Source organism: Cebidichthys violaceus, unplaced genomic scaffold, assembly GCF_023349555.1.
Source record: "Cebidichthys violaceus isolate CVI_PGR_0920_01 unplaced genomic scaffold, fCebVio1.0.p SCAF_37, whole genome shotgun sequence".
NCBI classification, from domain to species: domain Eukaryota; kingdom Metazoa; phylum Chordata; class Actinopteri; order Perciformes; family Stichaeidae; genus Cebidichthys; species Cebidichthys violaceus.
In genome coordinates, this window is record NW_027176561.1 from 1,531,290 (window position 1) to 1,548,913 (window position 17,624).

Sequence of the window (17,624 nt, forward strand, 5' to 3'; positions counted from 1 at the left end):
CATTTATTGAGCTGTCTCCACTGCAAAAGGCCCGCGGTTTCTATAAACTGCAGTGAACGGCAGCCACCACAACTACTTTTGGATGCATGGTGAAATAAATTCGATGTAAAAATAAGTTTAAACCATTCTCCTCTTTTTTTAAGCACTGTATTTTTTTTCTGTGAGAATCTTTTCAAACTGAAAAATGCCGAGCTGGTAGTGTGAATAAAGTCGGAATGAAGAGAAAGCAGAAATCACGGCCTAGATAGAAGAAGAAAAAGGCAGAGAGAGAGAGAGAGAGAGAGAGAGAGAGAGAGAGAGAGTCAGGTTGTTGTGCTCAGCTGGCATCACGCCGGTTCCTCCCTCAGCACTTGCCACTGCTTTGTCACCGACACCGCAGCGTGTCCCTGGAGGGGTCGGGACCATGTCGCGAGAAGAAAAAAAAAAGACTGCGGTAGACAGAGGACGGGGCGATGGAAGCAGAGCAATAGACGGGCTTTAGAGCTAATACGTGAGGATTGAGATGGGGAAGTAATTACGAGCGCACAGACAAAGACTACACACGAATGTGGTGTTCCTGAGCCCTGGCACACATCCACACAGCGGAGGGCAGGAAGTTGTTCGCGCCGAGTGAGGAAGTAACCCCACTTCCTGGAATTGCTGCACAAGCCTCTATATCCAGCAGGCCAAGCGGTCGTTGTGGCAACTTGCAATAAAATACCCCCGTAGCTCAGTGTGGAGGGAGATGATGCTCAAACTAAACACTGTTGCCCAGAGGGAAGCTTTACTGGCCCACACAAACGGCAGACCAACCAACCAACCAGGGCTTTTTTTTTTAAGGCTTTTAAGTCTCCCGGGTCAGCTTCGGTTTAGAAGAAGAAGACGGTGGAATACTGTAAGAAACGGATCCGTGTCAACGCACACAGCCAAGGTGTGCGATTACAAAGACCGTCTCAAGTTAATCCCCGAGATCTTTATCAGGGCAAATCAAGACATTTATAAAATGTAACAGTAGCCGCATTAAACCTGATCCATTTCCGATCCTTTGTTCAACGCAACCCATTGCAATCTGGGTAAATCAGCTGTGAAAAGCAGGGTAATTGTAGGGTAGGATGACTTTTAAACTAAAAGGTGTTACAAGTAGAAAGCTCCCTTGGGGAATAACTAGTCAGTGCGTAGGTTGTGTGTGGAGGAGGTGTCCAGAGAGCCCTTTCTGACAGAAATCTCCTGAGGTTTAGGCAGCAAACATGCTCAGTTAGGCTTAGAAGAAATATCATGATTTGGGTTCAAATGAACCCTTTCTGGAAGAAGGTCCTGATGAAGGGAAACTTGTGCGCTACGTTAGCTTTGGACGTAGAAGTGCATTGTGTGACCGGTTTAGGCTTTTTGTCGGGGGTTTAAATGCTACAACTCCTCAAGACACAAGCAAAATTTTCCGTGTCTTTCTTGCCACCTGCTGATTAAAGTGAAGCGTGTTAGCCCCGAAGTCAGCGGAAAAAACTTCAGCCCAGGCTCACTTTAGGTGGACTGACCTTTTAAGTTGGACCAGCTATTCTCCTTTTAGAGACGGAATTTCAAAAGCGAACCACAGGCAAAGCTTAATAGATACAAAGCTGAGCCAGTAGTCTCAGTTGATGAAAGTGAAATTAAGCTGGAGGGCAAAAAATCCTCACTGGGACAGCCCCAGTAATTACCCTCCCAACCTCTCAAATGAGACGAGACCGTCGCCTTGCTGTTGTAATCACTGGGAAAGGTTGGGAGAGTCTCATTTAAAAGTGCAGGCCTGCTGGCTCAGTGTGTGTGTGTGTGTGTGTGTGTGTGTGTGTGTGTGTGTGTGTGTGTGTGTGTGTGTGTGTATGTTGGAGAGAGAAAGAGACAGACAGACAGAAACAGAGAGAGCAGACCAGACAAGGCCAATGTAGGGACTTTCCCTTTGCTCAGTCAAAAACTTTTTTTTTTTATTATAATGAAAATACTCAGAACTATTGTGCGGACATGTTCAGTTACACCACATTGTTTTACATTTTTGTGATATTATGAATTCAGAAGCACATGTTACAAAGTCATCTCAGGCTGTGACAGATTCCGGTAAGATCTAATTTGTTAGAATTCATTTAGGTATCAGAATTGAGTGGAGAAAAACAATCTCAATAAGAGAATTATGTTCTCATATAGAGATACAAGGTTGGTTAACTATTGGTTTACTAAACATGAAGTCGTCTCTCTCACCTACATAGGACTAAACTAATACATTAAATAATAAATAATAATAATAATTAATAAATAAATAATAAATAATTATTATTTATAATAATTATTATTATATTATAATTATATTATTAATAATAAATAATAATAAATTAAATAATAAACTAATACCCATTACAAAGTGTGTCCGTCTCCTAGCTGATGTGCCCTGCCTGCCTGTCTCCAGGATTACGGGGCTGTGTTGGCAGAGGAATGCGGGCCGCAGTAATTCCCTGTTAATTTGCTAACCTGTTCAACAGTGCAGACACAACGCTCTGTAATCCCCTCGACCTTCACAGTCACAAACACCACCTCCTATAGAAGCAGCGCTGGCGGTTCACGCACCTAACTTCATTCACATTTCGAGCGGTATTTATTTAATGCGGGAGGATCAAAGTCACTGAGAGCAAAACTGGTCGAGCAGGCGCCGCCGCCGCCGCCGCCGCCGCCGTATTGGCACTGCCAACCCAAAATGGTAACACAGGCCGCTGACTGTGACTTTGAATTCTGATATGCATTTCAACTTCAAGACCGTAAGCAGTAGGTCTTCAAGTTTAAGTCTATTCTAAGCCATGTGTAGAAATACAGACACACGTGCATCTGGAGCACGGCACCACAGACGGTCATGCACTGACTCATTCAGTTCCGACACATTATTTGCTACTTACTCCCACTGCAACCAACAAAGTACGGGACCGAAACACATGCGGGGCCTGGCTTTTTGCACTGCACTACTAATCAAAAGGGGTGGAGAAGACGGAACGGACTATAATCTGAAACGTGAGCACAGAAGCTGTAGCAGAAATGATCGTAGTGAGACTACAGGCTGCTGACGTGAGAGAGATGAGAGCTCAGAGGGGTGCCACGGAGAAGACGTCTTAAAACACATTAATAAAACAGCCACAAGGCTAGTGGGACGAGCTGGTGGTCAGTAAATAACGCTGCAGTGTGGGCCACTCAATAAATATCTTTGTCTTCGTAGCACACGGCGAAGCAGAGGGCGAAGCATGGCAGAGATAAATCACATTTCACACCAGGCTCCAGCCCGGGACAGATGCAAGTCAACCATGGGCGGCACAATTGCTGGCCTTTGTCAGTTCAATGCATCACACACACACACACACACACACACACACACACACACACACACACACGCAAATAGATATGCACACTCGTGTCAGCTGTTTGCTGTTTGCACCGGGCAAATATGTGCAACGATCCCCAACATGCCCACGCCACAGGGGCAACGCTATGTCGTGTGCCACCAAGACGGCACCTACGCTTCCTCGAGATCAGATGTATATACGGTCGACTACAACACTGCGTAGCACGGTACTATTAGCCATCTTGCCACAATGGTTTTGTTGGCGAATCATTTTCAATATTGAAAACCAGAAATGGGGAAACAAAAGAAACAGTGAACTGGTAGAATGAAAAGCTGCAGACTGCAGGCTGTAGGCGCTTATTGCAGAATGGGTAAACCTCAAACCGCCTTCGTCATCAAGGTAAACAACACCTTATTCCATGCCATCCTGTCATAATAAACCGCTAGCGCCTCGCAAGCACCACAAGCTGTGATCACAGTTTGCTCATACGGCGCAGTGTTCCAACTATTTGGATGTTCAGCTTTAAGATTTGTTTACAGTCATGCAAGGCACCGTGGCGCCGGGCCTCCACAGATGGCGCGGGCCTCGTCAGGTGGCGCGCCGGCTACGAGCGCTCCAAAAAAAAAAAATGGCGTTCATGCTCATGTTCGACGCAGTGTTCTCCACGACGCCAGAGGCTGTGCAAAGAAAAGACACTGTGAAGAAGCAAGGAGTCAACTAATGTTACCGGCAAAAACGTCGTAAACTAAACAAGGAGGAGTTGTAAATAACTTAACTCATATCTCATATTCATGGACATACTTTATCACCTGTATATAATCCCTTTATAGAAAGAAGTCAAGAATTAAAATGAAACAAAGGTTAAATTGATTTGGCTTGCAAAATATTTACTCAAGCGTAGATTTTTAAGACTTCCTGTTTCTAAAGCATTTAAAAACCAATCGGCTGACGTGTTAGCAATGCTTTAATCAGTAAACTATTGTATAGTGAACGCCCTGTCACAGCGGGCACCTAGTGACAATAATAGAGAGGTGCTCTTCAAACGCGACGCAACAACTCGGTTAGCCGTGGCGCGCAACGCGAAAGCCGTTATGACGTCATTTTCTGGCGTGCACACCTTGCGCCGGAGTCACAACGGCATCCATAAACCAAGCATTGGTGGAACAAAGGATTAATGAAGATGGAGAGGGAAAGGAAAAGAAAATCATGGTGCACAAAGTGTGTGTGTGTGTGTGTGTGTGTGTGTGTGTGTGTGTGTGTGTGTGTGCGTGCGTGCGCGTGCGTGTGTGTGTGAGAGAGAGGCTGAACAGAGAGGGAGGGAGGAATGTCAAACACCAACAACATTCCACTGCCTCTCCTTGCACTGCCTGCAGCACTTTTTCATTGTATTTTCTTCTTTTGTGTAACTTTGTTCACAAGTCACCTATAGTCCGTGACAAAAAAATGAAGAAAAAAAAAAACGTGAGAAAGAATAGCAAGGCTGCATGTATCAACTCTGAGCTAAAAAATAGAAAAAAGAAAAACATGGGAGATGAAATCGGTGTCCCTGCCTCGGCACCCTTACATAAAGGCTTAAAAAGGCTTATTGCACATTTTCTCAGCGCAAACACAGAAAGTCACACTGGTAGAGAAAAAAAAAACATCACTGTATATTATTGGGAATGATGAGAAACATAAAGTCATGAAAAAGATCAAATTGTATAAGGCACACTCCAAATGAAGTTGTCAACATTGCATTCACAAAAGCACTAATCCCAAGACAAAAATATCTTATCTTAATCAGAAACCTCCCACAATGTTTATGCACCTTTGAATTAGAAGCACAGCTTTACAGTAATGTCAGAATAAAATGCATTTCACTATGATGAACAAACTGTGAGTCACTGTGTTTTCTTTTTATGTGTGCTTTTCTATATTTTACCATACATTTGTTTTTTTTGCAATGTCAATTCAAAAGAATCTTTCATTCATCTGAGTCATTCCTAATCCACAGTGAACTAATCCAAGGCCTAAGTACTTGAGGACCTGCTTTCAATGGAAACTAATTAGTGCTTAATTAAAGACTGCACTAGAAAGACAGGTTTCCCTTTACATGCTACGATAAATACATGTAGACAATGCTGGCATTGAGAGATTAATATCATTTCCAAGTGCATCTAGTTTCCCAACTTCTCCACACACATCCCTTCCTCGCCTCGTGACCTAACCACACCGACTCACACATAATGATAACAGCGGATATTTGCCCTAAAAATGCAGCTTGTGTCCTCTCCTTCATCACTGCCAAGCTCTCTTAAATCAGCAGGGCAATGCTAAACACGGTTAAGTGTCCATTTTGAATGATTTCTCTCGCTCTCGCTGTTCAACATCTGGGCAGCGGTGCGACTCAGACTGAACACTCAGTTCGTAGCGAGTCATAGTATTAACCAGACTTTAACCCTTTGAAGTGTGACGCACGGCGACGTATGGGGATGTACTGCCAATTACAGCCTTGTAAACTATGTGAAAACACTCACAACAAAATACTGTTAAAATACTTTCTATACGTTCCACCTGTAGTTACTTTCAGGAGCAGCCTGGTTTCCCCAAAAGTATCTTTTTTTTCAAAGTAAGAGCAACAAAGTAGCTAAATCAGACACCAGTGTGGACGCAGTGTGTGTGTGCGTGCACGTAGAGATGAAGAGGCAACGAAAACGTGATCATGACAAGTTATGAAGTATTATCACAGCGTTTATCATCATCAACAACTTACCCAAAGAGAGGCGAATGAAGCAGAAGACAAAGACTAGTGATTTGCCCGAGGAGAAACCGGGGATCTGCTCCATATTGTCTTTAAAATCCACATAAGGTCGCGAGCCCAAAGTTGAGCTGTCTCCCGCGGGACGGTTATAGTTCTCCAAAAAAAGTCTCGTTGGAAACGAGCTCTCACACAATTAAGATGAGGAAAAAAACGACTCGCAGCGCCAAAATTACAACATGTCAGTATTCATCACGTGTATTCTACGAGTCGCTAAGAAAAAAACGTTTAAAATACACAAATTAAACTTGTAGTAGTCACACACGGCACCCAAAAAAAAAAGTCTTCCACCTCTCAGCGCTCACCAGTCACTGGAGTCACTGAGAGTGAAGAAACGAAAACACATATCCTTCCGCTGAAGTCAGAAGGGGATCTATCGACGGGCTTGAAAGATGGTGAAAACGTACACGCTTGTATCTAAATAAGAGAGTTTTGTCACCACTTTAGTGAATTTGTATTACTCGATATTATCCTTCATGTTATCATGGACACAACATAAAAAAAACACAACAGAAGTTGAAGTATGCTTTCTCTGTGTCGCCGCGGCGGAGGAATTTTTTTTTCTTCTCATTTTTCTACTTCTCGGAGCCTGGTATGACTCAAAATTAACCCGTTCAATGATTTTTTTGTTCTTCTTCTTTTCTCCTCCCCATGAACTGCATGTTTTTTCCGCGATATGTCTTTGAACACCCACTCTTCACTTACTATTTTCGTTATCACATAACTGTTATACATAACCTGCCAGGGTTCATTTCTGCTGCGTTTTCACCTAAAACTGGTTATGAGAATCTGGAGTGTGACAGACTTTGTAGAGACAGAAAGAAAAGGTGGGTAAACAACAATGACTTCCAGTGATGTTCAATTCATTCCATTAGATGTGCTTGAGGATCCATACACCGTGATTATGGTGAGTCATGACATCAAAGACATCAAGTTTGCCGTTTACCTGCAGGTTTCAGGTTAGTCACTACTTTCTCAGGTGCAGATACAGTTCAAGTTCTGCAGTATAGTTCCAGTCCTCAAGGTAAATGTTGTTTTCGGACTATTTTGGTGGGGAGATCTTTAATACTCATACTCAAATAAAAAATATATATAGGATATATATATTTCTTACGGAAGTGTAAGAAGAAGTTTCATAAAATACAAATAGGCAATACAGCAATAATCTATATAAATTATTTCTTTCCAAAATAGAAACATTACCATAAATCTAGATATTATATTTTCTTGATTAGCAGGGAGAATAATTATCAGAACAGTTGCAGCCCCAGTTATCATACAGGTTAGGTTTTCAGTCCCCTAAAATGAATTGTCATTGTTCACCAGAAGCAAACGTTTTTTAATCGCATCATTTCCGGAGAGCGAGGTTTGACTTTAGTACTAAAATCTAAAACGCGAGTGAAGCCCAGCGCTGCCCTTTAAACTCCCTCACTCATGCAAAAGACATACACTCACACTGGCTTTCTAAACCGTTAGTGACCACGCTAATCCCAAACTAATTATCCCTTATCAGCCTGAATGATCCAGGTGTAAATCACTGGCTCATCACAATAACAAGGCCACGTCTCATCCCAGTGATTTGTTTGTCTTTACACCCCGTTAGAGAAACATTGCAGAGCCTCCTGCCGCTGCGACCGGCCCTCTGTCCCCTATTCAACCCTGCTGAAAGGCCTGGAACCGGAGGGGAGCAAATTGATCTCCTCAGGGGTCTGGACTGACAATGCTTTTGTTGCTGTGGCCAATGTCAAGCTCTTGCTCTGCAATGCGTGGTTGGGTGTCAGGTGCTGGCACCACAACAAACGTTCAGGCGTTTGGTCAGATGCTGTTTTCTGTGGATAAACCACGTGTCGCGTTTGCTTATTCTTCTTATCTTTCACTAAAACATTTAAATCCACTGCCACCGCCTTCTGAGTCATGTTTTTCGTCCTGAATTAAATTCAGAATAATACACTTTAACACTTCTCTTATTTCTCGGTCATGTGAGCCCTCTGATAACGTTATATAAATCACATCACAGGATCACTTCTTTTTTTTTGTCTGCAGCACTGTTTTCCTAATGATGTCACTCCAGATGTGGGCCTCTATAGTTCGGGGGGGAAGATGGGGTGAGGAAGGGTGTGGATCTGCCTCGTGAGCAGAAAACGCTGATTAGTTCCTCCTTGCCATTGCGCTGATGAAAGGCGTCCACCACAGAGGCCTGACGCAGTTTCAAAGAGGAAAAAACAAACAAAGTGTTGGGAAGGCTCAGTCTCACTGATGCTTTAAATCCCTTTGAACCACCTCTGTAATAAATACATCAACAGCCTCAACTTCAGTCTCTTGTTTGAGAAAAAGAAAAACACTTCACGTGTGTGTCAGGTACTAAAAGATTATATAATTACAGTTTTGTTTGTATTGAAAACATTTACAAAAAACATATTAAAAATGTGTTAGCAGTAAATACTTTCAGGAATCAAAGGGAATCAATGGGTGTGTTATCAGAACTTGAAGCTTTAATACGGCACATGTTGCATCTGCTTCGTGAGCGTCAGTTGTTTATTTTTTGTTATTTCAGGTTCTGCTTCACAGAGAAGTGTTAAAACTTGGCCTGGATCTGAGCCGGCGGCCTCCGCCACGCCGGTTAAGAGAGCTGCTTTCATCGACGTTGGAGCTCTTCACACTGATTCGGAGTTCATCAGTCAGGGTGACTCCAGCTGTCAAGCCTGCAGATTTATACTGCAGAACATAGCGTTCACGGCGTGGATGTAAAGGGCAGATAGTAATGACTGATTACACTAGAGAGGGCATGAGTGTGTGTGTGTGTGTGTGTGTGTGTGTGTGTGTGTGTGTGTGTGTGTGTGTGTGTGCGTGTGCACTCTCCTTAACCGTAAACACGCCATCTTCCCCCAACTTGATAGCCATGGGAAACCAAATCAGGGCCTGTAATTCAAGGAGAAGTCACCCGGCCTTTACGTTCTGAGACGGCAGGCAGGAGAGGCAGCATGAAGTGTATATATGATGCCTTTCTATAATTAGTAGCGGCAGGGACTGATTCACTTTTCCCAGCTGTGACAACTAATTTGCCAGCATAAACAGTCGCACATAAACGACGCAGGTCTGGTTCTTGGTTCTGGATGCTTCTATGCGCTTCGGAGTCACTTAATACTTAATATTAAGCTTCTTTTTTTTTTTGTTGCACCAGAGCATTTTGCAAACCTTTGAAAGCTGCTATGTATGCTACGCTGAGACCATACAAGTGTTGACCAGCAGGCATTTTGCGCTGGCTTTGCTGAGAAGAGCATTCATGAACGTCGAGCGTCGGGTGTGAAGTTTTTATCCCCCCCCCCCCCCCCCCCCCCGTGCCCTCGCCAGACGGAAGCATCGGCTGTCTGATATCGTCTGTACTGGGTAAGCAGATCTGGGGGACAGGAAGCTAAAGGGTATATTTAGCGTTGATTATCACCTCCTTTCTCACTGACTGTTGTAATAAAACAAAAAACAGTGCATAGATAGCTTTTACATTTGTGTGACGTGTGCAATAGGCCAAAAGGTTTAAACTAAATCCTCTGGGGCAGAAGGCGGTGTTCTGCTCTGCGGCCATGGCCATGATAGCAAGCGGTATTTAAGAACACATCGCTTCAGTTGAGTCTCAGATCTCCTTGAGAAGCATCAGCGGCGAAGGTTCGGCCACTGGAGCCGCGTAATCAAGATGAGAAACCACATGGTGTGTAATTTACAGAGAGATGCAGAGCTGATTTAAGGGTTGCCAAATATTGAATCACTGCAAATAATTTTTTCCTGTGTGAACTTGAGGTTATATGAGTCAAATGTCAACATCGGGGTAGATAATGTGCACACTTTATAAAGAACACATATCGGCACTAAATCAGTGTAATCTTTTACTTGGTGGGAAGTAAACATATCAGGGTTTTTTTTTTCCACTGGCCTAAGTTTTTTAATCAATTGCTGCAGAATAGCCATATATAAAACAATGTAATCACTGCATGTAATCCTTCAAAAATGGATTCACCGTACAGTCCATTAGGATTAACCCGAGGCTGTGTAATCGTTTGATTCATTGTCGAGCTGATGAATCACTTTGTGAACCCCCATCACTTAGTCAACAGCAGCGCGCTGTTGATACGTATAGTGTGTGTTACACTAAAGTAGCGTTTTGCAGATGTCAACTTCCTTGAGGAAAGCAGGGATTTTGGGAGTACGTTCGTGTGAGAAAACCAAGATGGTGTGTGTGTGTGTGTGCGTGTGTGTGTGAATGTGTCCGTCATGGCGTTCCACTGTGGTCAAAGGTGGAGAGTCAGCGAGTGTGAGGGCCCGATGTGACCAAGCGTGATGTGGGCAGAGACCTCAGCCAAGGGGTCGCCCATGAGGAGAAAAGGGGAGTTGGCATAGAGGTGAGGAAACAGGTGATGAAGGAAAAGTGTGAGGAGGAGGAGGAGGAGGAGGAGGGACGTGTGTGTGTGTGTGTGTGTGTGTGTGTGTGTGAACACATCCTGTAAGTGACCTATAGGGCTCTGGCAGAGCCAGGTGGAACGGGAATGTGTGGTTGTGTGTGGATGGGATCCTCCCTCGAGCGCCCCTGCCTGCCCACCGTCACCCCACACTAGCAGGCTATTTATATTGCGCTGTGGGAAAATAACGGCCCCGGCCAGTGTCATCTGGGTTCTGCTAGGTTTATACTCTACACCCACACACATGCACAACACCGCCACGCTTCCCAACTCCCTCGGTCACAAACAACTTCAGGGTAAACTATAGAGCATAATTAGCATATTCCTTGCACGCTGCTGGTGCTCTCTATAATCCTTGAGCCATCTTAAAACAGGATTCAGATGTTTTAGGGCGCTTTAGATTTGTGGGGAGGAGCAAGTCGCCGAGCTGGAAACTCAAGGCAACCTGATGTTTTTTTGTAATGCCTTTCAGGAACACTGATGCAATGATTAGAAAACTGATTTTGAATACACAAAAATACACGTGCACACACACACACACACACACACACACACACACACACACACACACACCATGCACTCATGCATGCAAGATTGTCATTTGAGGAGAGCAAACACTCCTCAGTGATGTAGAAATGTGCTTCAGGAATGAATATAGTTGCACAAGCATGCAAGCACGCAGCAACTGAATGGATCTATAACACTGATCTTGACTCACAAAAACGTTTCCACAGAAAGGCCGATAGCAATCACATTTTGAGTTATCGCTGCAGTGTGGTGCCTCCAGTAGCCCGATTCAGTGAGGAATTATCTCACAATTAGCATGATGAATGTGGAAATTATGGTTATGTAACCTAAACCCTGAACTGTGTGGCAACAAATGTGACAGGGCACTAAAAAGCCTTCACCAAAGTTAAAGATAAAACCACGATTTTTTTGTTTTTATATGACCTTATGAGAAAGATAATAACTTATGAGAAAATAAAATCAGTCCCTCAAACGGGGAGTTTGTGGGACTGATTTACTGAAGGGGGTTTTAGTGGAGGGCCTGACCTTCTGCATGTAATCCACTGCTGGTGATATTTGGTTTTGAGAAAGGTCTCAGTGAGGGCAACTCTGCCAACTCCCACCCAAGGTCGTCTCAACATAAATACATTAGGAGACGCACATTTCAGCGCAGATGTATGCACACTTGTCCATGCGCCAAAACATAAACACACAAAAATACTGACACGCACATTTGGACCCATGCCCTGCTCCCTGAGGCCCAAGGGGCGCAGCAGGTCAAACTAATCTGCCACAGTCCATGATGTTTACCACACTGACGGGAGGAGAACAGCCGGGACGGGAGAAGTCGTACTGAAAGAGAAACGGGATTAAAACGCAGAATGTGGGTTGAAGTGAGCAAGTGCACAAATGATTGGTTTGGTTTTATTCTGCCATAAAAGAACACATTTATAACATGCTTTTGCCCAAATGAATAAAAACTCCAGATGACCAGGGAAAAAAAGAAAAATGCAGATTCAAATCATATGAAAGCGTGACACATCTCTACCTGGTTGAGCCTTTTCCAGCATTTTCACCACGGCTCAATTCATAACATGTGCGCAGAGCGTGTTTCTCTGCATGTTTGTGTGTTTAACTCACACGCTGAAAGTTATAGAGAGTGTAAAGTGACTGTGCTCCGCATATCTTCCAGGGTTAATTGTATCGTAAATTCTCAAGCTGCTAAAAGTCAGGCACGGCTGGAATTCACACTTGAGTCCTCACTTTCTCACAGGCGCAGCTCCGCATTGTGTGTCAGATATGACACTATTAATAAACCAACATTGTTATCTGTTTGGAGAAATTCAGAGATGGATGGGAAACGCTGGGAAATGAGAGAAAGCTTAAGCGCTACAGTGTGTAAAGAACTCTAGTGGCAAACAATTCAACATTGCAGATGTGTGTTTTCGACCAGGTAGTAAGTCTGAACAAAGAGTCTCTCCCAGTGTGACATACATTTATATACGTGAATGTCTTTTGTTCCTCTTCTTTCTCACTTTCACTCACATTTCTTTCTTTCTCTCTATCCTGTTTTTGTTTATGGCATATTCTTACACACCTAAAGGGCAATCCTAGCACTCAATATGAGGTGTGGGTATACACATATGCAGTGGTGGGAAAAAAAAGGGGTCGTTTATTACATCCGTTTTATGACAGAGTTAGAGTTCTGCTCTTTTTTAGATATAGAGTCATGCAGTATTATGACGGTGAGGTGTGTGTGTGTGTGGGGGGGTCATCGTTGGTGTGTGATGAGGTGATAAAGAACACACAGAGTGCAGAGCAGGTCCAGGCCTGAGGAAAACACTCCACACTGACCCCCCCTGTGAGAAGATCCCGGTTCCCAGGGCCCAGTGTGTGCGTTTGGGGGGCAATAACTCACCAGGTCCCTTGACTTCCTCTTTCGGCCTTCTGCGTTTTATGACCCTCTCCTCTGCCATACAGCTGCTCTCTACGCAGCTTCCCTGTGCTCTGATTGGACTAGACGGGAGTCTGAGGGAAGAGGATGAAAGGGAAGAGACAGGGAAGCAGCTGGGATGAGGTGGGAAGTTGGCTTGATATGGGATGGAATACGTTTTATTTTTTATTATCATGGCGATTACAGATGATAGATGGACGCAACTTCCTTGTTATGCTCCACAAGTAGCTTTCCACCACACTGCAACTAGCCTGATATTCATACTGAATTCACATTTTTTCCCCCATTATACATAATTTCTATTCGAATGGCTGAACAAAAGTTTGATGTGAAATTAAGAGGTTCAAGAAAAACTGTCCTGTTCTTTAAAATCTGCAGGGAGAGAAAGAGTTTCGATTGTGTTTCATTTGAACTGTCCATGGTGAATTTACAGTAAATGATCATTAAAAGCCTCTTCAATAAACTTCCTCTGGGATGAAAGTTACCCAATTTGGGTCAAAATAGCGCCTACAGTTGTTTTGACTCAGTCTTAGTGTCAGCGACAGGATTCTAGGAAAAGCAATGCTGGCCGTTCACTTGATCCGCCGATTTGATCCAGACTAAAATACTTCAACAACTATTAGATGCATTGCTGTGAACGTTTGTCATGACATTCATGGTGCCCAGAGGATTCATCATAAAGACGTTGATGATCCTCTGACTTTTTCCATGAGGGTGGCATTTGTGATTTTCAGGGAAATATCTCAATAACTATTGGATGGATTGGTACTACATGTTGTACATGTATGTATATTTATGGTTTATAGATCAAGTATCTTGGTGATAACCTGACTTTTTGTGTTTGTTCGTGTTTCATTTTAATTCAATTTTTTTAATGGATTGCTGTGAAATGTAGTACAGACACCCACGGTCCTCTGAGGTTGAACTGTGAAAACTCTGATCCCCTTATCTTTCACCTATAGGCCATCATCAGGTAAACATTTCTGTTTGCCCAATACTTAAGTTTACGACCAAATACCCGTAAAACTGATGACATTCCCATCAGCCTCAGCTGTACCTGGTGTTTGGCGCTTATTAGCAAATGTTAGCATGCTAACACGCTAAACGACGATAGTGATCATGGTAAACATCATATTCTAGCATGCTAGCATTGTCATTGTGAACCTGTTACCATGCTATTGTTGACATTTAGCTAAAAGCACAGCTGCGCCAAAGCACAGCCTCACTGATTTTCTAGAATGGCTGTAGACTCTTAGTTCTAAACTATAAGTTTGTGAACTTTGTTAGAATCTTTTTAGACTTATATGTGTCACTATATGAGTATCCTTTGCAGGTAAAACTTGTGCTTGTCGTGTTGCATATGTATGTAAGAATCTGTTTATAGAGGTTAGGTCAAATTAACCCGGCATTGTGCCAGTGCCTTACCGATCCAAACTAGGTCCGTTTTTGAACCCAGTGATTTTCTTTGCATGCTAATTCAATTGTCTGAGGGTGTCTTTTTTTTTCTTTTTCTGTCACATCCTGTCAGAGAACGAGGTCTAGTCACCCTTGGGGGAGTAGATGAAGTTGTCAGAGTGTGACAGCCCTCTTGCAAATATGATCTACGACGCGGCCTCCTTTTAAAGTGATCAGACGCTCAGACGGCATGAGCAACACTCAGGAACAACCAACGAGTTTGCAACTGAACACGCTGTCTGTTTGTTGCAGACAAAGTTAAAAAGCTCACGTGAAGTTGCGGGAAACACGACCGAAACTCTCTTGCTGTGTCTGAATTTGCACGCTCGATTTTTTTCCAGTGACGCTGAGGCGAAGTGGCTGAAGTTGAAGGTCAGGGCCACGGTCACGTTGCTCTGATGTCCTGTTTCTTTAAGATTACACAAGACCCAGGAGAAGTCGAGTGTGCGCGGACGGTCTTGTGGTTGCGTCTGTGCTTTTGACAGGAAATCTAATCAAGAAAGGGCAATAAGAGTTTGCAAGAAGTATGAACTACGCAGCATGTTCTTAAATAATAAATGTTTGGAAGGCACTGCAACCTTTCTACCTGTCTCAAGTTTGTGACTCGGTGTGTGTGCGTGTGTTTAAATCAGGCTGTGTGTTTAGTACATGCGCTGTATTCCTGACCCTTGATCACACAAAGTATTTTAATCCAATCAGCTTCGTTTTCACATGACTGTCACACACTCGCTGCTGCTATGGTAACCTGCAGAGGAAGGGGAGAAAGTGCCGAGAGTGAGAGAGAGGTATGTTGTCCTCTCTTTAATCACTGTGACATTTACTTACACACACAGACACACACACACACACACACACACACACACACACACACACATAGACTTTATAGATTTTACCCAGGTACTCAAGTTTCTTTCTACTTCCTTGTTTCTGACTACACAAAAATGTAAATCTTTTTATTTGAAGAGACTTTAATGCCCTGAACAACTAGAGAATGTGTGGCAGAGGAGGAAAAGACGCTGTTATCAAGTTCAAACATGTAGGACATTACCTATAATGAGAAAAAACATTAAAAAAAAGAAAGAAATTCCCCTCTCCTTTTAATTTTTGTCCTGTTTTTCACCTTGTTGTTGATTTCTAATGCATATCTTGAAAATCAACACAATTTTGATCACAAAAAAGAAGTCCATCGATTAAAATGATATTATTAAACATTTTTGAAGAATAAATCAAATTGAAGTGTTCTTACTTTTCTGTGTCTGGAAAGTCAGGTTTAAGGGCTGACAGGTTTAAACGTGGAGGGAATGGCTGGGCAAGTGGTGACAACTATAGGATATGACTTGAAACGATAGACGGCTGAAAATGTTAACGCTGAAGTATACAGAGACACAATTACAAATAAGCAGCCATCTGCAACAGACAGAGTAAAATATAAAAGTTTGCCAAAAGATGTTTTCATGGAATAAGATTACAAAGAGAGATAATGATCGCAACTGAGGCCATTCTCACAAACACTTACTTCCCTCGAGGGGTGAAAAGGTTAGCCTGTGCCCTGTGGTTTGTTTTTGGCACGCTACCCTCTGCTGCTTCTCATTTCTCCTTTGACATTTCCTGTTCTACCTCAGGTTGAAGAGTCAGCCTGCTGCTCTGTAAGCTCACAATGCCAGTATTTGTTGCATTTATGCGGTAGAAACCTGTATGTGCAACAGTCTGCTTCTTTTGTTTTTGTTTTCTTTCTCTCATATCCCAGAAGCTGCAGCCTATATTTTCCCCGTCCTTTTAAAACCTATGATTTGGAGCTCAGCTAGCAGAAGGCCACTGTCAGCAGCAGAAGTTGCAAGTCAGGGAGATTTTGAGCCTCATTATTTTTTTTTCCCCCGCAACTGTGCAATAGTGAGCAAAGCACTCTTCCTGCTGGTCAAGAGAGGTATTATCACACTGTGGTTCTGGTGGCAAACACCACAAAATAGCATGAGGGTAAAGTCAAAAATATTTCTGGAAAATACCTGGAGGTGCCCTCTGAGTCACTGAGTATCCTTCTCAGAAGTGGTGGTTGACTAGGCTTTTTTTTTTAGTTGATGTTTTCCCCCATCTTTTACAAAGACAGTTGTTTTACTGGAAGTGTTTTGCATAATCTATGTTATTCAGACGGTCGTAGGAAAAAGATTAAAAGGTTAAATCTCATGCTGTTTCAATGACAAAGTGTGTAAAACGTTAACTGCTGCGGTGAGTTCCTGTTTTTAACCCACTTTAGCCCCAGATCAAGATAAACTGGTGGCAATTTGCTGTCTTGCATGTGTATTCTGCATAGATGGCTTGAGAACCTCCTAACTTTATAACGCAAACAACTCTATCGACGTTCCCAGATGAAGATCATCCGATGAAGGTCTTTCTGACAGAAAGGAAGCGCGTTTTGTGCAAATGATTTTATTCATAGATAGCAGACAGAACAGAAAAGGAGAAGGTGTCCTTTCCAGCCGTGAGCACCTGTGTGTCTCTCAGGCTGAATTCACTGTTAAATTGAGTCAACGCGTGGACACTTCATACAGAATGAAAAAGGACCCGACCAGATGTTTGTATGCCTGCTTACAGAAAGGTGTCGGCCCACACGGTCACGGTGCTAGAGACGGTAAAAGGAGTAAGGATACACTCTGCTGAGGTAGGGACTGTACGGAAGTTATTGAAGAGGGGGGGTCATTAACATGTTATTTGGGCCCTCTCCTATGAATATTCCAGCCACGCTCTATTTCAGAATAAAGACTAATTAATAGGCTAAACTTCTATAATACAAATAATATTGGCCAACTTTATATGGCACATTACTTTTTGTTGTGATGAAGGCTACAGTGAAGGAGGTAACAAGATGATTTAATCAGTGTTATTTGGACACATACATTTCCATGTTCCGTTTCTTGTAATGTATCCTATTAGCTAGTTGACTGTGATGGTAAACATATAAAACTAAATTGACAGGATAGGCCTTTATCACAGCAGGTAAACACAGGTAATTAATAACAATAATTATGGGCCTGTTCCATTCAGATTGGCCAAGGCCCTGTTGTTGTGTATTGGCTGTGAAACACTTAACAGAGCAGGAGCATCATAATTCATTACACCTGTGTAATGAATTATGA

The 17,624-nt window shown here is 43.0% G+C and overlaps 1 protein-coding gene across 1 annotated transcript in view; it reads right to left on the reverse strand.

Moving 5' to 3' along the window:
- The window catches only part of notch2 (notch receptor 2), a 40,426-nt gene extending 34,020 nt beyond the window's left edge, over positions 1-6,406 (reverse strand). Inside the window, 1 exon segment of the mRNA XM_068725880.1 lies at positions 6,085-6,406. Coding sequence (XP_068581981.1) covers positions 6,085-6,157 — 73 coding nt within the window. The 5' untranslated portion in view covers positions 6,158-6,406.
- Between the last annotated feature and the right edge of the window lie 11,218 nt (positions 6,407-17,624).